This window comes from Lates calcarifer, linkage group LG23, assembly GCF_001640805.2.
Source record: "Lates calcarifer isolate ASB-BC8 linkage group LG23, TLL_Latcal_v3, whole genome shotgun sequence".
Lineage (NCBI taxonomy): Eukaryota > Metazoa > Chordata > Actinopteri > Centropomidae > Lates > Lates calcarifer.
The window spans coordinates 3580486-3602345 of NC_066855.1; the positions used below are offsets into that span (position 1 = coordinate 3580486).

At 41.2% G+C, this 21860-nt stretch overlaps 4 protein-coding genes and 1 non-coding gene across 6 annotated transcripts; all 5 read left to right on the forward strand.

Moving 5' to 3' along the window:
* The first annotated feature begins 426 nt into the window (after positions 1 to 426).
* Positions 427 to 2844, forward strand: tomm22 (translocase of outer mitochondrial membrane 22 homolog (yeast)). Its single transcript, XM_018685485.2, has 4 exons — positions 427 to 715; positions 1184 to 1302; positions 1524 to 1641; positions 1760 to 2844. Exons 1-4 carry the CDS (start codon positions 626 to 628, stop codon positions 1832 to 1834), a joined length of 402 nt encoding a protein of 133 aa, XP_018541001.1. The 5' UTR covers positions 427 to 625; the 3' UTR covers positions 1835 to 2844.
* Positions 2845 to 3463: 619 nt separating this feature from the next.
* Positions 3464 to 7478, forward strand: dmc1 (DNA meiotic recombinase 1). 2 transcript variants are annotated; one of them, XM_018685487.2, is made up of 14 exons: positions 3464 to 3577; positions 3838 to 3918; positions 4188 to 4232; positions 4327 to 4473; positions 4598 to 4680; positions 4918 to 4970; positions 5051 to 5092; positions 5171 to 5243; positions 5458 to 5549; positions 5684 to 5757; positions 5999 to 6113; positions 6266 to 6326; positions 6428 to 6544; positions 7195 to 7478. In XM_018685487.2, exons 2-14 carry the CDS (start codon positions 3862 to 3864, stop codon positions 7262 to 7264), a joined length of 1029 nt encoding a protein of 342 aa, XP_018541003.1. In that variant the 5' UTR covers positions 3464 to 3577; positions 3838 to 3861; the 3' UTR covers positions 7265 to 7478. The 2 variants fall into 2 exon arrangements, with proteins under 2 accessions (XP_018541003.1, XP_018541004.1); XM_018685488.2 differs by having other exon boundaries at positions 4613 to 4680.
* Positions 7479 to 7631: 153 nt separating this feature from the next.
* gspt1 (G1 to S phase transition 1) lies at positions 7632 to 16448 on the forward strand. Its single transcript, XM_018685486.2, has 14 exons — positions 7632 to 8042; positions 8333 to 8377; positions 10094 to 10360; positions 10452 to 10485; positions 10838 to 10915; positions 11292 to 11472; positions 11632 to 11786; positions 11894 to 12034; positions 12631 to 12724; positions 13804 to 13884; positions 14133 to 14306; positions 15167 to 15256; positions 15380 to 15548; positions 15719 to 16448. The coding sequence occupies exons 1-14, from the start codon at positions 7847 to 7849 to the stop codon at positions 15769 to 15771; spliced, it is 1758 nt and encodes a 585-aa protein (XP_018541002.1). The 5' UTR covers positions 7632 to 7846; the 3' UTR covers positions 15772 to 16448.
* A 574-nt stretch (positions 16449 to 17022) lies between these two features.
* rsl1d1 (ribosomal L1 domain containing 1) lies at positions 17023 to 20964 on the forward strand. The gene is given in 10 exon segments (XM_018685489.2): positions 17023 to 17052; positions 17055 to 17111; positions 17367 to 17506; positions 17614 to 17752; positions 17844 to 17992; positions 18472 to 18573; positions 19830 to 19923; positions 20129 to 20260; positions 20340 to 20537; positions 20679 to 20964. Coding segments are annotated over 10 exon segments (1167 nt in total). The 5' UTR covers positions 17023 to 17037; the 3' UTR covers positions 20820 to 20964.
* Positions 18682 to 18811, forward strand: LOC127139226 (small nucleolar RNA SNORA55). The gene has a single exon (XR_007809251.1). It is a non-coding gene; the product is annotated as a small nucleolar RNA SNORA55 (small nucleolar RNA).
* Positions 20965 to 21860: the final 896 nt, after the last annotated feature.

Genomic DNA, 21860 nt, shown 5'->3' on the forward strand with positions numbered 1-21860 from the left:
GTAATAACCGTATATATAATGTTTTTGTGCTTCATTACTGTTCTTAAAATGTAATAGTGTACAATACAACGTTTTGGTTTTCTACCAATCCTTAATAAGCGTGATAACTTATGTTTTAGTGATCTAACAATGCTAATTTAGTGCTCTAATGATATACAGGTGTTTTACTAATGCTTAATTGTGATATATAACAATTTATATTCAACTGCAGTTGTCTCTATGGTGAACAAATTGTTAAATTATCTTTTATTACTACCAATGTTGCAATACGAGGTAAAACGTACATATATTACGTTAGTATTTTTAGCTAGTTACGTTTTTGACACCTCAGACTGCCGTTAGTCAGTCTTTACGACAGGGGGCGCTGTTTATTTTTTGGTGAAGTACAACCTGACCCCTGCCCTGCTTTCGTCATCCGACCCTGACAAGCCTCACGTTTTCTAACAGTGACCTCGGACTGCTGTTGGACCGATGCGCTTCTCTTAGCCTTAGCTTTACAGAAAGCCGGCGGGAAATAATCAGAAATACACAAAACTGACTGTCGCCTTTTTCTCGCGACTTGTTCGCCGCGCGCGCAGCTGATCCAGCACAGAGAGACAGAGAGGAGCGGGGGCTAACAGGAGACATGGCCACAATCGAGGAGCTTTCCCCCGCTGCGGGCCCGGTGTCTACCCGGCCCCCAGAGGACGAGATTGACGACGATGAGGACGAAGATGTAAGTATCTAATAACTCAGGAGTACTTCGCAAATGTGACAGAGAGTAAAATTAAGCCTAGTCCTACTGTTTTGTGTCCAGTTTGTCCCAATCTTGGCTAAACACTGCTAGCTAACATGGCTGCACAGAGGCTAATCAGCTAGCTAGCTGTCTGTTCGGTGCTCCCTGTCCAAGAACTCCGTCTGTTGCAAGCATACACACATATTAAGCTGTTTTTTGGTATTATTTAAAGTAATGAGCAGTTTGTTTCACTATCATGCAACTATATTGACGGTTAAGGCAATAACATGAGAATTTTCCATTGTGGTATCAATCAAATCAACCTGTAGCAAAGCAGGATATACAAACTTTATCAACAAGTTGATCAGCGATGGGGATTTATTTGTTCTTATTAATGGGACACATAGGTTGATTTCCTATTTACAGTATTCTTGTAGTAATAATATACGTGTTTGTTGTTTCCATCAGCTGGACGAGACACTGATGGAGAGGTTGTGGGGCCTGACAGAAATGTTTCCTGACACAGTGCGCACAGCTGCTGAGGTGTCTGCACAGTGCTCAGTATCACTGGTCAAGAAGTTTTACAGGTATGTCTCTGAAGCGTTTACCTTATCATTGCTCTGATGTGTCCAGGCCTTCAGGTTAGTTCAGGTGATCGAGAGATTAACTGCAGATTAGTCCTGTCTTTGCATCCTTGGGTCTTATTTTCTAAATGATTACACACGGTTGCTTACTTGTATTAGTGATAACCTATTGTAGAAATGGGACATCTTGAACTGAAACTAATGAGGTTTTTGATTTGTTTCAGTTTCTCCCGCTCTGCTCTCTGGGTGGGTACTACCTCCTTCATGATCCTGGTGCTCCCTGTGGTGTTTGAGACAGAGAGACTACAGCTGGAGCAGCAGCAGTTACAGCAGCAGAGACAGGTGAGTGTTCATGAATGTGCGTATGTGTAAAGCAGCAGCAGCAGCTGAGAGAAACTTGGTGATGTACTTCCTGAAAATAAACTGCTCGTGACAAGTCAACAACCTCTTTTCCTCATAGATCCTGTTGGGGCCCAATACTGGAATGTCTGGTGGGATGCCAGGCATGATGCCTCCTGCACCTGGTAAGATGTGAGGGGGACAGGAAGGGCCAACATGAGCCTGAGATCTGCTGCCAGCGATACAGCAGGGCCGCTCACAAGGAGAGACAGAGAGACCATGGAGAAGGGCAAAGAACTGCAGCAATTAAAAAAAAAGTAAAGCTGTGTACAAACATTAGACTCACTCTAAGTTTTGGGTTGTCTAATGGGATCGCAGGAGGAGGATATGAAGCGTGACTAACACTTCTCTCTCACTGTCTCTCCTTACTCCCAACATCATGCAGAGACTGATTTCCAGAAGCACTGCTTCTGTTTTCTTTTTGTTCTTTTTTTAAATAAACACTTATATCAGCGTAAATAATGTGTTCTGTAGAGGAAAGCAGATAAAGATGGAGAAGCTGAAAGAAAAAAATCTGGAGGATGCTAATTGCTACATCTTCACAGTCTGACGAAGGTTAATATACTTTTGTCTGCAGTCCTGTCGGTTCCACTTGTATGTGGAGAATTATTTTTAATGAAATATATGACATGTCTGATGAATGGTGACAAATGGAGCATACTGTAGTCTATATTAATTGATAGGGATGTGGTCTACAGAGTGACTCTTCTCTCTGGTGTATTTCTGACTGTACATTTGTCACAATTCACCACTGTACCATGTATGTCAAAGTGCAATGCCTCTCACTTCAAAGTAGCTACAGTTACTGGTTTTATTAAATTTATCTGGTTTTCAGCAACGGATTGTATAAGGCATACTGTTCAACAATTCAGAGATTGAGTATCCTTTTCCATCTATAGCATGTGAAATCCAGAATTATTTTGTCAACCCGTCATCAGTCGTTGGACAAACGTGGTTGTGGTGGTTGATAAAGGTTCAATACTAAATGTCTTATATTTACCCAGAGAGAGAGAATGTTGTGTTCTTTTCTCTGTTGCCATCCATGTGACAGTTATCAATCTGTATTACCTCTGTTCAGCAAGCAAATCTGTCTCTGTTTTATGTTCAAGATGACTGTGGTAATTAAAACACCAAATCAAATGGAAAGCTCTGTGTTTTCTCTCAGCATGTTAATTGTGTCAGTTATGCAACTGCTCATAAAGCATTAAGACTAAATGTGAAAAAGATTAACAAGAAAGCAATTTAATTTTTAATGTTTTTAACTTTTAAATAACTGTAGGGATTGTAAGATGATTTTCAGAGTATATATCTTTATAATACCAGGAACTGGTTCAGTGATTATGATTAACTGAGAGCTGGAGCCAAGCTCTTAAATGTGATGCAGCATTAATTAATGTTGTTACTTACACATGAGATTTTCCTGTTTGACATGTCAACATGATGATGAAGTTTTTATCATTGTGTCATTAACACAATTATACCCTGCACACAAATTAATACTAATCATAATCACTTATAAGAGTCCAGACAATTAAGAATATCTTTTCACATATTTTGCAGTGTGCAGTGTTGCCTTCACTGTTCTTTTTCAGCTCCAGGTCCTGAGGGATTTAAAGAGAACATGTTGTCCTTTTTAAACTAATTGGCAATTTTGTGAATTCAATCCCTTTATGGATTTGCTCACCAGGTGCGACATTGCCACCGGCTATTGAAATCAAAACTTATTAACGTGTAGGTCAGCCATGTTTATGTTCGCCCAACCTGTACATTTATTTTTTCCGACTGCGCATGAATGCGTCTTAAGTCAGAAATTCCCGCCCGATGTAGCAAGAAAGTTGCTACAAGAACAAAAGAGCAGCTAGCCTTTTCACTTTAAACGGTATTTGTTTCTCTGTCAATAACTTAATATTGTTGTCGTTTGCTAGTTTATATAATCTAAGGAGCTAGTTTGCAGGTTTTACTAGTTTTACTGACAGTCGTGTTTATTTTGTGAGCCACTGAAAGTCCGGAGAACAGAACTAGCTAGCAGTTAGCAGTTAAGCTAACCTAGACAAGTTTAGCTAACTGTCATGGCCATGGCTAAATAATATCCTTGCTGACTGACAGTAACTGAACCAGAAAATGCATTTTTATCCTCAGCCTTTAACCTATACTCCACTGAAAATGAAAGTAACAGAGGATCAAGTTGTTGAAGAGGACACTGGTTTCCAGGATGAGGAGGTGAGATATAGCTAGCTAATCTTTTCATTTAACATATTTTTGCTAATTCACAATGGCTTTCCACAACTACAAACCCCCTCACAGGCATAAGAGGTGTAAAGAAGTTGCTATCCCGTTCAGGTATCAATTTACACATGACCTATGTTAATATACAACATTTATATGGTACGAAATACCGTGACAATCTACTTTTTAAGCAGCAGTCAAGGTAAAGTTGTATTCTTTCCCTCAGCAGCTGCCTCACATAGATGTTGTTTTTCTCTGAACAGGAGTCTTTCTTCCAAGACATTGACCTCCTACAGAAACATGGGATTGTGAGTAACAGCAGGGCTGAAACACACTCATCAGATCAAAAGTCTGTTGTCTCTGTGTGAGCATCTCTCTGCTCTTCCCCTCCTGTGACCACAGAATATGGCAGACATCAAAAAGCTGAAATCAGTGGGAATCTGCACTGTGAAGGGGATCCAGATGACTACGCGCAAGGCTCTGTGCAACATCAAGGGCCTGTCAGAAGCAAAAGTGGAAAAAATCAAGGAAGCTGCAGGGAAAATGCTGGTAAGATGGCATTTTGAACTGTGAATTCTTCAACCTGGCCTAGGACTGAATTAGTTCAGAAATAAGTTTAACAAAATAACCCACAGAACAATTTCTACGTTACATAATTTTCTTTACACTGTAGAATGTTGGTTTCCAGACCGCCTTCGAGTACAGTGCAAAGAGGAAGCAGGTGTTCCACATCACGACCGGGAGCCAGGAGTTCGAGTTAAGATTTTCTCTTTAACGTTGAGCGCATGTGACACAACAGTTCATTCATTCAGATATAGAGCCTTTCTTCTCATCAGCTACTCTGCTCTAGCAAAGTGAGATTGATAAAGTATCTATTTAGTGAATGGTAAAGTGGCAGATACTGTGGCTGGGTGGATAAAAAAGAAAAGTTAGTTTCTCTTAGGTATTGTGAATCTGTTAAATAATACATCATACTGTTTTTTATCTTTGCAGTAAACTTTTGGGTGGAGGTATAGAGAGTATGGCCATCACAGAGGCATTTGGAGGTGAGATGTCTCATTATAGTCGAATATACTATGTGTGATTAGACTGATTTAAATTTATTTCATAATTTCATCATGCACAGAGTTCCGCACAGGGAAAACCCAGCTGTCTCACACACTTTGTGGTGAGTAAGGAGCCTTTTTAATGTGTTAAGAGTAATGTGTAAATGGCATAAAACACACTCTGTGGTGTCTTTGTCCAGTCACTGCTCAGCTGCCAGGCGAGGATGGTTACTCAGGTGGGAAAGTCATCTTCATCGACACAGAGAACACTTTGTATCCTCTCAATAATGGGATCAATCACACCACATTTGACGAGCATTATTATTTTAATTGCTTTTGTGAGAACTAATTTAGAAAATGTATTAATAAGAGATATTTCTTCAGTAGGTATCAGAATGTAATTGTACTATCACTATTCATATATACGTGACTGTGTTTCTACGTGTTTATCTGACATTATCCTTGACTTGCACCTGTCTGGTTTCAGTCGTCCAGACAGACTGAGAGACATTGCTGACAGGTTTAATGTGGACCATGATGCTGTGCTGGACAACGTGCTTTACGCTCGGGCCTATACCAGTGCGATCATGCAGTACACTTCAAAACATTGATCGTGTTTCTTCTTACATTTGTGTTGTGTAAAAACTGCGATTTCTGTAGAAACACTGTCTCATAGTAAATGTTTGTCTACTATGTTTCTGCTGTCTCTGCAGGTGAACACCAGATGGAGCTGTTGGACTTTGTTGCAGCCAAATTTCATGAGGAGGGAGGAGTGTTCAAGCTGTTGGTGCGTTAAAAGAAAAAAAAAACTCTAAAACATGTTATCACATATTCATCATTTCTTTGGTTTTGCTTCCCTCTCTACTTACGTCATTCTCTAAGTGCAGTGGTTGGAGATTTAGATATTTTTTGGTTTCATTTTCACTGGAATCCAAGTGTTAAACATCAGGCATGAATTCTAAAAGTAGGATTCATTCCTGGCTTTCAGCCTTTCAGTCTCCTTCTTGTCTGCTCCTCCCTGTTGCCAGATCATCGACTCCATCATGGCTCTGTTTAGAGTAGACTTTTCTGGTCGAGGAGAGCTGGCTGAGCGGCAGCAGAAACTCGCCCAGATGCTCTCCAGGCTGCAGAAAATCTCTGAAGGTCTGATGCTGTATAAATGTAAAAACCACAAGTATCAGACACATACATGGTTTATATTTAGCCATATACAGGGAATGCCTGCAAGGTGCATACACAATTCCTTATAATGATGACTAATTTAACTTAATGCCTTTCATTTTTCTTTGCCTTAGAGTACAATGTAGCTGTGTTCGTCACCAACCAAATGACAGCTGATCCAGGAGCAGGAATGACGTAAGAGATGGCAAATTCTACATAGGTCAAGCTTTGTGTGCTGGAATATGCTACCACATTTGAAGCTTTGATGGGAACATTTAATTTCCTCCCTGCTGAAGGTTTCAGGCTGATCCCAAGAAGCCAATTGGTGGGCACATCCTGGCTCACGCCTCCACCACACGGATCAGCTTGAGGAAGGGACGTGGAGAGATGAGAATTGCCAAGATATTTGACAGGTAGTTGCCAGATTTAGTGAAATTTAATAGCGTGCTGCCACATTTAAAATGTTTTTTACTGTTTTGCTTAAATTCAAGGAAGGTTGAGTTGACTTTTATCACTGTTTTCAATTGCTGTGATTTATAATATTGATAATAATTTATTAATATTGTTATGGCTTTTATTAATTTTCAGCTCAGTGAGTCATAAAAACATTTACTATCTACATTAATGACAAAGCAATCAGTGATCTTAAATACTTGAGTGTCAGCTGCAAAAGACAGCTGCAGTTTTACCTCCTGTTGCCATGAAGTCATTGACATGTGATTTTTCACATTGAAATAGATGTTGAGATATCAAAGCACGATCTTACATCTATCATGACCCATCAGGTCTGAGAGGATATTGATCATGGTTTAACGTAATTCCACAGAATATCAACAACAAAAGCCTGCAAACAAGATATGAAAATTAATCTTAAAACACAACGGAAAGGAACAAAAGAAGCCGTGGGAAATATTAAGCTCAACAACAACAAAAAACGAGACGTGACCTCAGACCTCAGTCACCCAGACTTGGACTTTAATTTGAGCAAATGAAAACATTTGTGACGCTGATCTCAAGCTGAACTCACAGCTCTGTTCACTTATCTCTTTGTGATTTCCTCTAGTCCCGACATGCCTGAGAATGAGGCCACTTTTGCCATTTCTGCTGGAGGAGTCACTGATGCCAAAGAGTGAGAAGAGAGGAGGAGACACTGGTGTTAGCACAGTTTCCTGTTCCAGTCAGTTTGAAAGTTATGTAATGTATTTCTAATTAATTTATTTATTGATTTTTAAAAGCTTTATATAACTTATCACAGTTGTACTATGGTGCTCTAATCTATTTATTTATAGTTCTTGTGGTATTTTCTGTGTATCAGAGATGTTAATATAAACAAACAAGTTAAGACAACAGTTTGTTATGTAATTTTTTAATGTATAAATTTATCGGGATGAAAGTGAGATTGCTCAATTTACCTGCAGAGGTAAATAGAAATGTAAAGTTAGTGGTGAGTATGGTTGTAACGTTACAGTCAGCAGAGGTCCGGTGCTGGCCTCTAGCGGTGTTCGCAGGACGTGCAGCGGCTCTACACCACTTCTCGACGGCTACGGGATCCATATGCTTTGCTAGGGCAAGGCTTAACAAAGCAATGGGGACTTCACCAACCGTGCTGCTAAGAGTCTAAAACACACCAGCAACTAAACGCGTTTTAACGGAACTACGAAAAACGTTCGCATTCCCCGGTAGTGGAAAGCTTGTCAACTCTGGAGAAAGGAGCGATGGACCCGAGAGACACAGCCCCGGATTCGTGGGAGCTGGAGGAGGATGCCGAGGCCCCGGCTGCCGCGGCGGGGCTCCCGAGCGCCTTCGCCGCGCTCAACGTCAACGCCAAGCCGTTTGTTCCCAACGTTAACGCTCCGGTGTTTGTACCGAGCTTCCTTCAAACCAGCGCCGTGGAAATGCCGGCTTCAGACGGTAGGTGAATGCCAAGACAGCTGCCTGGAAGTTAGCTTAACTTGCTAGCTTGCCTGCTAATCCAGCTAAGTTAGCCTTCCTGCCTGTAACTCGCTGTGCTCAGTCCAGCCAGTGCCACAGTTATCGCATTTCCACTAACTAATCAACAAGTCGGCTTGAGTGTCAGTCATGTATAGCGCAGTAGCACATTTATAACGCAGTAACACTCACACCAAGACGTAAAACGTGACCACCCATGTCTAATTAATATTTATGAAAGTTTTGACATGCTTTGTTTTCTGTCCTCAAAGGTGCCCCTGATCCAGTTGCCAGCATGGAGGTGGCTGAAACAGCTGGTATGCATCCACAGTGTACATCATGTTCAGGTTATTGAATTACAAATCTGGCTGTCAGGCAGATTTTTACCACATGACAGTGTGGTTATAGCCTCTGGTGTGCGTGTCTAACTGCAGCCAGATTTGAAATCTCACACCAAACTTAATGCAGACTAGGAAATTTGGACGCTCACTTTTGATTCTTTACTTGTCTAACTTACTGAACCATATTTAGATTGCTGGCATTGGTAAACCCATGTGCACAGGCCTACGTTCAATATGATGCAACCTCACTTGTCCATGCCTGAAATAGACATCCCATTGGCACGCTGGGATATGTGTCAAGTGCTGCATGTCCAAGGCCCTGGCCCACTGCACATTAGAGCAATCTGACTGTGTTTGGTTGCTCCAGAGAAATACCGTGACTTTGTGCTGACTAGTTTTAAATTGCCTGAGTCAGATTTATTCACATTTTTTGGCCTAACTCAGGATGCTGTGCACCTCTCCTCAAGTTACAGAGAACTGGTGGTGTTTTTGTTCTTTAACAGAAAGAGGGCTGAGCACTGTAGCTGCAGCACGACAAAATGATCAGATATGGTGAACACAAGTGACAGTGATTGTGGTCTGGAGAAATCTTTTCCTTTTCACATTTCCTGCAGACATATTCATGATGAGGTTTGTTCTAATTCTCGCCCCTTCAGATTTCTCTGAACACGTCTGAAAGACAAATCCTAATTACAGCGTGATGAGGCTGTCGACAAAGTCGGGTCACAAATGGCTTTTCTGACTTGCCAGTGACAATTTCTCACAGGCTGATTATAAACGACAAGGCATGAGAAGAAAATAGGCATTGTACATGACTGCTGGGCTGCATAATTTCTTAGTTACGGAAATGGGAGGCTTATTTGTGTGTTGCCATGAGAAGATGCTTCTTCTGCAGGGCTCAGCAGATTTCAGTGTACTCCTGTTACTGTTTTTTTTTTGTTAATTATTTATTTATTTTTTGAGTATTTGTTTGCTTGGTGGAACAGTCTGAGCAGGACTATCAGACAACACACAGTGAAGTCTTGCAACTCTTTAGATTATTTGTTATTTACATGTATAAATTCAAGGCACAGCTACAGTGGTCGTTGGTGCACCTGAAATTTAAATGCCACTGCTAGAAGACAATCAACAGTTTACCCTAGAGGGAAACTGAAGGGGAATGGGCAGCTGTTGTGTTACTCTGAGGTTACAGTCTATTTCATTTAATTAGTTTTCTTGAGCTGAAATGTGGGAAAGCCTGTTTTACAACAGGTTCCCTACAATGAAGTAAAATTATAACAGAATAAACAGCATATCCAGACCTGCATAATGTGTAATGATTGCTAATAATAACACACAAATGAAACATAATGTCTAAGATAAAGCATGTGAATATTGGTGCAGGAGGTGCAGTTGAATGAGGTGACTTGACTCAGCGCACTTCTGTGTGGGACATGTTTGAAGTGTGCATGAGAGGATCTCATTCCAAATTTTTGTGCAAATGTGGTAAGATGATTTAAGTGTGGTGATAAAACTGGCAGAAATACCACAGCTTGAATAAAGTCCAGGATTTAGAATCAGTCAACATTCACTCATGGTCTGTCTGCAGGTTTTCGTTCCAGCCAAAAACAAACAAACAAAAAAAAAGTATGTTCTGTTCCTCCTCCCTCCAAGCTGTGAGTCTGTAGGTGTAGTAAATGTGTATGGTTCCAGCTCCAGTGGAGAACGGGGGCACGGAGGCAGACATGACCACAGAGGAGGAGACGTGGGAGCAGAAGGAGGAGCCGGGGGGAGGCGGAGGAGGCGGAGGACAGGAGGACCTGGGGGCAGGAGGAGCGTGTGAGGAGGGCGCTGCGAGGAAGGAGGATGAGGAGATGATGGAGGAGGAAGAGGAGGAGATGCCCATACCCAAAGTGGCTCCGGCGCCGCCAGATGCCCCCAAGAAAGAGCATGTCAACGTGGTCTTCATCGGTCATGTGGGTGCGTGTCATGTATATGTGTGAGTTTGTTTTATCTGAGGAAGATAATACGATGTTTTATTCATCTAATACCATCATCACTTGTTTTTTAGATGCTGGTAAATCAACTATTGGAGGACAGATCATGTAAGTAATCAATTTTTTAGTGTATGGTTGGCTGATCGCAGTGCTTAGGAGCTCCACAGTGAATAAGAAATCTCTAAGGCAGTATGAAGTACTTGCATTTTTCTTAAATGTGCTATTATGTGTTGGTAAATTAGCCCACTGCCTAGAAAAACTGTTCAGACACAGAAAACTAAAAACAAAAATTCAGCTGTCGGCTGCAGCGCAACAGGTTGCTGCTTCCACAGCAGTGTTTTTCAGGTTAAGCTTCAGTTTTACTTTCGCTCTGATAATACCATGGATAAAATAAATATAATGCCACTTGCATGACGCCCGTTTTGCCAAGTTTCCCTTTGTTGTATGTTCTCCTTGCCAGGTACTTAACTGGAATGGTGGACAAGCGAACCCTGGAAAAATATGAACGAGAAGCGAAAGAAAAGAACAGGGAGACATGGTGAGAGAGCCTTGTGTTGTTTCTGTGATTCAGTAAATGAATTGTTCTCCATAACAGCTGGTGGCTGGTGTGTTTTCTTTAATTTTCTTTCTTTTATTTTTTTCCTCCCCATGTTTATCTTTAATATATGTGAATTAATTTCAACACACTGCTTGAAATATGTTGATGAAGCGGCTAGAAGTTCTAAATTTGACCCACCATATTTGATCATTTGTTTTTTTCCCAGTTGTTCAGCAGCTAATCAACGTGACATTAGATGAGAGTTATTCAAGCAAATATGAAAAAGGTTGATTGTGATTACAGTCACCTGTACAGTCATTTTAAGTCCTTATATTGCAGTTTTGTAAACCATAATAAATAAATGTGGTTGCTGCAGGTACCTGTCGTGGGCTCTGGATACAAACCAGGAGGAGAGAGACAAGGGGAAGACAGTGGAGGTTGGGAGAGCTTACTTTGAGACTGAGAAAAAACATTTCACCATCCTTGATGCCCCTGGACACAAGAGCTTTGTCCCCAACATGATTGGTGGAGCGTCACAAGCTGACCTGGCAGTCCTGGTGAGATGGACATGGACACAGAGCCAACCATAAACTTCAGACACACAGATTAAATCACATTTACATATAGAGATTCTTGTGAATTAAACATGTTCACAGGATTTATTTAAAGAAGACAACACTTCCTCTAAATGTTTGTCACTCATTTGTTTGTATCAGGTGATTTCTGCGAGAAAGGGGGAGTTTGAGACCGGCTTCGAGAAGGGTGGACAGACACGGGAACATGCCATGCTGGCTAAAACAGCAGGAGTCAAGCATCTCATTGTCCTGGTTAACAAGATGGATGACCCCACTGTCAACTGGAGCCTGGAAAGGTGAACAGGTTCTGGATGAAAATAGATTTGTGTTTATGTTGGCTCTAACGCTGTGTCAGTGGGAGCATTTTTTATGTCATTGTCATATATTTGTTAACTTCCCACAGGTATGAGGAGTGTAAGGAGAAGCTGGTGCCATTTCTGAAGAAGGTGGGTTTCAACCCCAAGAAGGACATCCACTTTATGCCTTGCTCTGGACTCACTGGTGCCAACCTCAAGGACCCTGTACCTGAGTGCCCCTGGTACACGTAAGTCAGCTCAGTGAATGCTTTTCAGTGGTTGCACACCATGTAGTATCGTCAGGACTGCACTTAAAGTGCTTTTCTAGTCATGTTGACCACTCAAAGCGCTTTACACTACAGGTTACATCCACACACACATTCATTTAGTGTGACGGGAGACTAACTGACCGTGAGATACAAACACTGGCTGTTTATTATGGCAACGATCTCCTCCACTGGAGGCTGAAGCTACCCTAATGATTTTTTTTGGTTTGATAATCAGAGCCACTAAGAGTAGAACACACTCCATTGACCTGAGCAGTGATGCTTTGTTATATGTTACTACTACTATTAAAATTATGATACACTAAGGTACCACTTAAGTCAAACCAAATGATATTTGGTTTTCTCAGAGAACGGAAAGATAATTTATACATAAATACCATAAGAGTGGATTTCTTCCTACAACTGCAACATTGTCTGCTACTTCTGACTTTACACTCAGCTGCAGTTTGATCAAAAGTTTAATATAAAAATCAAGTGTACTCTGAGGAATAAAATGTGAACAAGTGGATTTCTATAACTCTGGTTAATGGGCGGTCTCATTTGTTTTTCTGTACCAGGGGTTTGCCATTTATTTCCCACCTGGACAGTTTGCCAAACTTCACCAGATCCAGCGATGGACCAGTCAGACTACCAATCGTTGACAAGTACAAGGTGAGCAGCTGCAGGGCTTTGATGCTCTTTCTCGAGAGGAAAAACAAAAACCGGTGACAGCTTGTCTTCTCTGCGCTGTCCCCAGCAGATGAGTGGGTGTAAAATTTCTTCTGGTTTTTGTTTACGTTGCCAAAATCTTCTCTGCTCCCTCTCCAATTTGTCATTTTCCTTCCTCATGGGCAATTTTCCAAGAGCACACACACAAACACGCTTATATACACACACACACACACACACAAACCAGAGCTTCTACATAGTCATCTCTCTTTAAGATAATTCAGCTTCTTGGCATTCGTCTCTGTTTAGATGTTGGAAGCAGTTCAACACATACTGTAAGTGTCAGTGGAATGGAGTTATTTTTGAGATGTCTCATTGGCTCTGTCCTCTCTTCATGTCATCTTTTCTCTCCATCATCTTGTCTTTCTGTCTCGCTGCAATTACATAAGAGCCTTATGTAGCAGTTATATGACTAAGTAGTCCCAACTGGTGTTGTCCTGGTGTAAGGGGATTATGGTGCAGTTAACTGGGAACTGCATACTAATAAGACTTCCATACCGCACATCAAGTTTTGAGCAGGGCCACAGAGCTGTGAATAAAACAGCTACCCTCATTATTTTGTTGGGCACTGGAAATCATGACTGTCAGCCATGATCATTAAATTATATTTACACTTCCAACAGAGATGAATCATATTTTGCATTACGTTGATAATGCCTATAATAACACTAAGGCATTTTTTCTCAGCTAGCTGCTGTCGGTTAGAAAGGATTCCTTAAATGTTCCTTTTCAGAAGAGGCCTGCAGTAGAATCTCTTCCAAATGTCTGTTGTTAGAGCTAATGTAATCGGCCATCATTGTTGAAATAATGAAGGAGTTTTCTGAGCTAGGATGTCTTCACTGACTCTAAATGTTCTGGGGTGCCAAGTGTAAAATATATATATATATATATACTCAATGGACCCAGGGTTCATAAATTAGACTTTTTAACTCGAGCTTTTGCTCATCACAAGTTACTGGAAGTTAAGATGATAGTTGATTTGAATTGCTCTGACTTTTGTCATTGTGTGTGTGTGTTTGCAGGATATGGGCACAGTTATCCTCGGGAAGCTGGAGTCTGGATCCATCAGTAAAGCCCAGCAGCTGGTCATGATGCCGAACAGGGTGAGATCTCCTCTGTATGACTTTGCTCCATCTCGCGTGGGACCAATAAACCTTTTACTAGAAATAACTTCAAGGCCTCGTTCTCTTACATTAAGTGTGCTGCAGCCCGGGCGGAAACAAGATCCTGTGACCGAAAGGATCCAGTTTCACTTCCATCACCAGCCATGTATCCTGTTACAGTGCAGCAATAATGTGTTTATTTGAAACATTTATAAATAGCTGTGTGTGTGTGTGTGTGTGTGTTGCAGCACACAGTGGAGGTACTGAGCCTGCTGAGCGATGACGTGGAGACAGACGATGCAGGTCCAGGAGAGAATCTGAAGTTGAGGCTGAAGGGCATCGAGGAGGAAGAAATCCTGCCTGGTTTTATCCTCTGTAGCCCCGACAACCTCTGCCACTCTGGTCGCACCTTTGACGCACAGGTAAAAACCAGTGTGAGGGTTGAGGGTCCAGGCAGCTATAGGCCTGATTAGTTCTCATTTATTCCATTTAATACCAACAGATGAAACTCAACTAAACATCCTCCTGTCCTTTAATCTCCTTCCACCCTCTCCAAAAATGCATGCTTTTTGTGCGTTGGCATAGCAACAGCCGCAAGTGGTTGGTGTTAGGGTTAGGTTCTGTCCAAACAGGGTCTTTGTAGGCAGGATGGCTCAACATCACACAGCCACTGTAGCAGTCTTAAAAAACATGTTTTACTGGCCTTTAAGTTTTAATTTTGGAGCTTACGTTTGAATATACAGAATGTGAAAATATGGGGAGTGATTATTTAAGAGGTCCTCCAACTCATACAACAAGACTGTTACTGTGACTCCTAAAGTACTGCCCCTACTGGTGGCAGGATGTATTGCAGTGTGGAGCTTTGTCATCATGTTAACAATAATAAACATGCAGTTAACGTTATGTAACAGTCTCTGTTTGGTCAGAGTACCTGGTTAGGTTTAATGAAAAGCTTAAAAAGAAACAAAAACTGTGAGGTCTTAAACAGGAATTAAACCCAGGTCTCCCATGTGAGTCGATCCATCCACCCCAGCACTTTTTCACCATTTATACTCCATGTACTTAATAGATCTCATAATTACTATGGCTACTAGATGCTGCTTAACAAGACAACATTACTGTGGGTCATAATAAGGTGCTGGGCACAAACAATGTGTGTGGTTGTTTTTTACAGGAGGACAATCTCTGATTATCAGATTTTGTTCACAGTAGATTCTGCAATGTATTTAGGAGAATGTCAGATAAACTGATTGTATCTTCTCAATTGCTCGTGTTGTTTCAGATTGTCATCATTGAGCACAAATCAATCATTTGTCCTGGTTACAATGCAGTCCTTCACATCCACACCTGTATTGAAGAGGTGCAAATCACAGTAAGTCGCTGCTCTACTTTCCAAGCTGCTGCTGAAACATTTTTTTTGTAAGTTTGTGGTGTACACAGTAGTTTTTTTGATCTTCTCCTGCCCTAGCTTTAACTCTTCAAATCCTGTCCGCAGGCCTTAATCTGTCTGGTGGACAAGAAAACTGGGGAGAAAAGCAAAACAAGACCACGCTTTGTTAAACAGGACCAGGTGTGTATCGCCAGGCTCCGGGCAGCAGGGATCATCTGCTTAGAGACCTTCAAAGACTTCCCTCAGATGGGACGATTCACACTGCGAGATGAAGGTGAGGACACTGCGTGTGTGTGTGTTTTTAAGCCAGTCTGAGTGTGTTTATCTGAAGTATCTTTGAATCTTTGAACCGCTTAAAAATAAGGAAACAAAGTGTGCTACAGCAGAGATATTGTAACAGCCTTTCTACTTATTTTTCACCCCGGTCATGCACTACTCCTCCAGGCAAAACTATCGCCATTGGCAAAGTGCTGAAGCTGGTGCCAGAAAAGGACTAAATGCAACAGTGGCAGCATGCATGGAGTTCTTCCACTCGTTACCAGAGGAGAAACGCTGCTAGAGCCGACCCAAACAGCTACTCTCTCTTTCCACACAACTATGCTGAAGAGAAGAACAACGACAAACAAGGAGCGAAGGAGGAGAATTAAATTTCGTCAAATGAAGAAAACAAGACTGAATCAGTTTTTATGATGAACAATAATGAAACGAGAGACCAAGTCCAGTGTGTCAGCTTTCTCATATTGAGAGCTCAGCTATGCCACTAATGTAGCTACATGTCCCCCTTTCTGTACTCCCACGGCTAACCGCGCTGTCGGCTGGCCACACCATTTGTTTTTAGAATGGAGATGGATGCAGTGTTACTGAGTTTGGGGAAGAAAAACAAAAACTACAGAATGATGTCATGTCATGGAAAAAGAGCAGAGTTAGCCTGTAATTATAATTTGCAAAGTACATCTCCCTTTTTAACAGTGGGATTAAGAATCCAATGGACATTTTATTTGGTTTTAAGGATTGCTGTACCAAAATTTTTTAGTTTGGTCTCTCTCCACATGAGATGGTTTGATTGGATTGAGCTCACATACTACTCTGATGAACCAAGGATAAACACACTCACACAGACAGACACACACAGCTGTTACATAATCTAAACTGAAAATAAATGATCAAGCTGCAACGGAAAGCTGTCTTTGTTTTCTTTTCTATCTACCTGACATTTTCTTTTTGAATAGTAATTGCTCTAAAAATATCAATACTAGAAAGTTTTTCTTTTTTATTCACAATGATTTTGCATTATCAATGTTTGAATAAACTGCCTAAAATAAAATTGTACATTTGTAAATTACTTTAATAATTGCTAAGACTGATGAATTTAATATTTTTTCCCCAAATCATTATTGAAAACCATTGAATTATACACACAGTACCTTAATTGTATACAAAGAATCAACATGACATTAGATAAGTAAACAAAAAAAAATACAAGTTAGCTTGTAGCAGGCTGGTTAACTATCAAACTTTGTGTTTATTCCAAAAAATAATGGCCCTGCATTAGACTATTATCTTCTTGTTCTCATAATCGCCAGTTCTTTCGGTTGACATCTTGTGATTTTTATCTTTAGCCTCAGTAACTGGAACTCACAACTTTTGGGAACTCAAAACAAATCACGACTGGTCATCGTTTTGTCCATTTCCGACACTTCCTGGATGTTCAGTACACATAAAGTTTGCTTTGTATAGCGTGACGTAGCGCACACGAATCGCGCATGCGTAGCTTTGGTCCACACGTGAAGCAGGCAGCATGGCTGATAAAACAGAAGTTGTGTTAGACCGGACTCAGGTAAAAACTGTCTTTTTGTTGAAGTGCAAATTCTTTTTAAATAGCACAGGTGGTCAATAGACGATTATGTTGACTTAGGTTGTTTTTAATTTCACAGCAGCCACAAGCTAGTTAGCATTAGCCGGCTTGTTTGCGTGATGGCTGGTTTAGCCACAAAGCTAATTCACAGTGGCCCTGTCAGAGTAGAAGGAAACTTGGAGTTAGTTTGTGAGTTTGTGTCGTCTTTTATAACTCTGGTATTAATGTCTGTGTCAGGTGAAAAAGGCCGTTCAGGCTCTGCAGGCTTTCCTGAAAACCAAGTCCACCAGCGCCTCTCTGTTCCTGGACGAGGCTCAGCAAATGAGCCTGCTCTTCACCCTGTGGAAGGTCCCCAGACAGGCACAGACCATCCGCATGTGAGTCCCACACACAGGAACACAAAGCTGCTTTCATGACTGACCTGTACTTCTTTTTATTTCCTCACATCATCGATGATAACTGACGCTTCATTTTCCGCTTTCAGTCCCTTGCCCCATGGCCAGCGGCCTGACACAGACGAGGTCTGCCTCTTCACCAGGGATGAGCCCAACATGACCTCAGAGCAGACACAGAGGTTTTATAAGCGGCTACTGGAGGAAAAGGGCATCAAAAACATATCTGAGGTACCTGCCAGTTACCAACAAGGTTCTGATCTACATTAAATCTTATATTCATGCTGAACATAACAATGATATGTCTCTGTGTCTTTGTCAGATCATCCCCTACAAGGTCCTGAAGACAGAGTACAAACCGTATGAAGCCAAGCGACGTCTGCTAGGGAACTTTGACATGTTTCTTTCTGACGACCGTGTCCGCCGCCTGCTGCCGTCCCATCTCGGAAAACATTTCTACCAGAGGAAAAAGTAAGAACCTGCCCGTGTGAGTTTTTTTTTTTTTTTAGATGTGGCGCTTTGTTAACGCCATAAGAAAAGTTTTATGTTTTGTTTCCAAAAAAAACTGAGGGATATCTGAGATATAAAATGTTTTCTGGTGTTTGAATTGCACTTGCACTGCTGCAGTTCTGTGAGCATAGAGAGAAAATGTCAACCAATACTGTGCTGCATGAGGAGAAGAAAAGACAATCAGAGTTATTTGTCACAAGGTGAAGAAAAATGTCTGACATGGCTTACACACGTACATATAAAAAAAGAAATATACAGAGAAAAGTGAAGCTGTTTAGGACTGATAAGTAGTGAAAGATGATTGTATTCACCCCTCATGTAGATAAATGGAGCGATAAAAGTCAGATTAAAGTGTGAATTCCTTCCTTTACTTGTTTTGTCTGTGTTAGGTTGTTCTGTAGCTGCAGTTCTATTCTTACCTTGTTTCTGTCTGTACCCAGAGAGCCGCTGTCTGTGAACCTGCAGAGCAAACATCTGGCCAGAGACATCCAGAGGCTCATCCAGGGAACCAACCTGAAGGTCACCAACAAGGGCTGCTGCTGGTGAGATTCGCTCTGCTGCCCTTTTAATCTCAGTGTTGCTTCAACAAGGAGGAAAACATTTGGTTTGAGGTTTGATTGGATACATGTTGTCTTGCAGTTGAAACAGTAGCACCTTCAACAACCCTGTCAATTCTGCTCAGTGTCTGATATGGGTCACGCTGGTGCCATAGAGACTCAATGTAAATCCAGATGGACCTCCTCTTCCTGTGGAGCCTGTCTCTACAACTTTGATACACAACACTTAATGTCCAGTGTGAAATTGACTGCATGTCTTCTTCTTGTGTTTATCTAACCGGTGCAGTGCCTCTTCAAAACCTGCTTGTTGTTCAACATTTTATTCCGTCACCTTTATCTAATTTACTCACTGCTGTGTTTTATTAATAACACTAATAAACCCTATTTGTCAGATACCTGATCAGAAAACACAGGACCACAAACTCAAAAGGATTGCTACGTCTCATACACTCACATGCTGATTAATTGGCAAGTGAGTGTACGAACAGATTCAGTAAAAACTGAACATTAATATCCCCATTAAGGGAGGATTTATTGCAGGGCTGTTGTATTATATTGCATTACTTTTATTTATGTGTACTTAATGAATTGGTGAGTGAGAGTGGATTGATTTAATCACTGTGTCGCAGCCATCCTTTCCCTGAACTGTAGAATCACTATTTTTACCCAAGACCTTGACTTAAAAGTTAAAACAGCCATGACATTGATTTATTTCAGCAGATAAAAACATGCAGAAAAACTTATTTACATCAGCAAGGAAAATGATTTACAGTCTGTAACCTTAGTTTAGGCCATTTTCTCCCACATACAAGGTTATTAAAGGAAAATATACAGTGGCTTAGTTAGAAGACGCATGGTGTAATGTTACATTACATTAACAGCAGCAGTGCTTGAACTACTTGTTCTGCCTGCTAATAATTCTAATAAATCATGCTTGGGTGAGAAGTGTCAGTTTAAGGTCTGGGGCTGGTCCTCCATGGACACCATGGATATTTGTACAGTAGAGGGGTGAAGGGTGAATCCCACATGAGGCTTTGTTGCTGCAGCTTGACTGGGTGCAGCCATCTTTGCGTCAGTCCAGCACCCCAGCCCTAACCGGCTGTCGTCTGATGTTTCTCAAGAACCACAGACGGACAAAGACTCCTCTGTTTATAGTCCGGTTTCAAGCGCTGTCCACACTGTCCCTGTAAAATTTCACAGTGTAACCGTGTACTATCTTGTGTTATGGTTTCGTGTCGTAGCATGGCTCGTGTTGGCCACTCCGGCATGACCGCAGATGAGGTGACAGAAAACATCCAGGCTGCTGTCCAAACAGTGGTGGCCAAATTACGCATGGTGAGTCTAAAACCAGAAGTTTTCATCAGGGTTGGTTCAGTCAGTTAGACAAAATCAGTATCAGGGATTTGCTCTGTCTTTACCAGCTCATTAACAAGTGAATACTCATATTTTTCTTCATATACATGTAGTAGAGCTAATAATCTAACATTAATCTGGCTTTTAGCTCGTTTTATTTTAATTCTTCAGTCACTGCTCTTTGCAGAAAGGACCAGTGATGAAGCTCATCCATTTAAAAAGTCAGACGTCAGTCGCCCTGCCCATCTACACCTCAGACCTCAGCCTCCTCACCGCGGTGAAGGGGGCAGATAAGCAGGCTCAGACTCCCAAGGAAAAGGTTTGTCCTCAAGTCTTTGTCTTGTGTTTCAGAGCCGGATTTGTCGAAATGAGTAAAGTAACCAGGTTGTGAATTTCAGGGAGGAGCAGCCAAAAAGAAAGCAAAGCAAAAACAGACAGAGAACGACACAAAACAAACAGATACTGCTGCAGAGGGGAAAGGAGTGGAGAAGAAGGTGAAGAAAAAGAAGGCAGCGGAGGAGGAGGAAGAAGAAGAGGAGGAAGAAATCCCACAGCTGGTTCCCATAGAAACACCAAGCAAAAAGCCTAAACTGGAGGTCAGTGCTGTTCGCAGCTGCTAGATTTTTAAAACTCAAACTACTTTTCAGCGTTTTAACTGACAGCTTGGGGAAAATGTAGGCAGCTCTGTTTTGTAATGAGGCGGATTTGCAGACACTGATTTCCTCTGTTTCTCGTAGAAGCCGTTGAAAAAGAAGCAGCTGGAGAAAGCACCCAAACCTGCTGCAGCGAAGAAAGGAACAAAAGCTCAGAGCAAACTGACAAAGAAAGCTGGCAAGGCCGACTCCAAAGTAAAAAGAAAAGTGCCTAAAGTGAAATGAGTCTCTGCAGAGCTTCTTTTGCACATCACCCTCTGAACCTGGACATTTGACACAGTATACAGGACCAGATTGTTCATAGAATGGTCAATATATTCAGTCTGTTTGTCTGTTTTTCTCATTATATAAACTTTGTTATCTGAAATGATCTTTGTCTATGTTGTGTTTTCTAAAAGTAGACAGACTTTTTTTACTCGTCAAAGCAGGAGGTGGAACTCATGTTGTGAGCCATCAAACACAATGACAATGTCCTGACAGTAGTCAAGTACTTATTAATATTATTAATTAAACATATTTTCCTGCTTTGTCATGTCAGTATATCAGTGTGAAAAGGTCTAAAAGTATTCATATTTATATACTAGTTTAGTTATAGTACTTACTTGTGAACGGCAGATTGAAATCCAGCAAGGTTATTTTTGTTTATTTTGGTTAATGTCCTTTTTTTCATTTAGAGCTGCAGCTGTTTGTCAAATTAGTCAGCAACTGTTTTCACATTCAAGTAGTTGCAGGTGTTTTTCAAGCAAAAATGCCCAAAATTGTCAGGTTGCAGTTTCTTGTGTGAAGGATTTTCTGTTTTTCTCTATTCATTATAAATGTAACTTTTATTTTATAAACACTGGGTTTAGGTTGGATGAGAGAAGACATTTGCCACTGTTATTTACTGAATAAGTGGTTAATTGATTAATCCAACATCATAGTTGCCTGACTATTTGCAGCCCTACTTCAACTCAAAATCACAGCATTAATGTTATAGGAGTTACACAAATAGTAACGATGAACCGTTTATAAATCGTTTGTGTGCATCAGCCTTGAGAGGTGTTTGCTCATGGTGGATGCAGCCATCAGAGCTGTATCAGATGACATGCCTATTGTTAATGGGATTATACTCAGGCTTGTACAGCTGCTACCTGCTACTTGCATGCAATAATGCCATGTTGGCACAGTAACATCCTGTGTGTGAGACACCTGAGTTTTCTCTGTGCTGTACGTCCACAGGCTGATCTGTGACACGAGAATATGAATTTGTCTGCATTAGTACGTTGG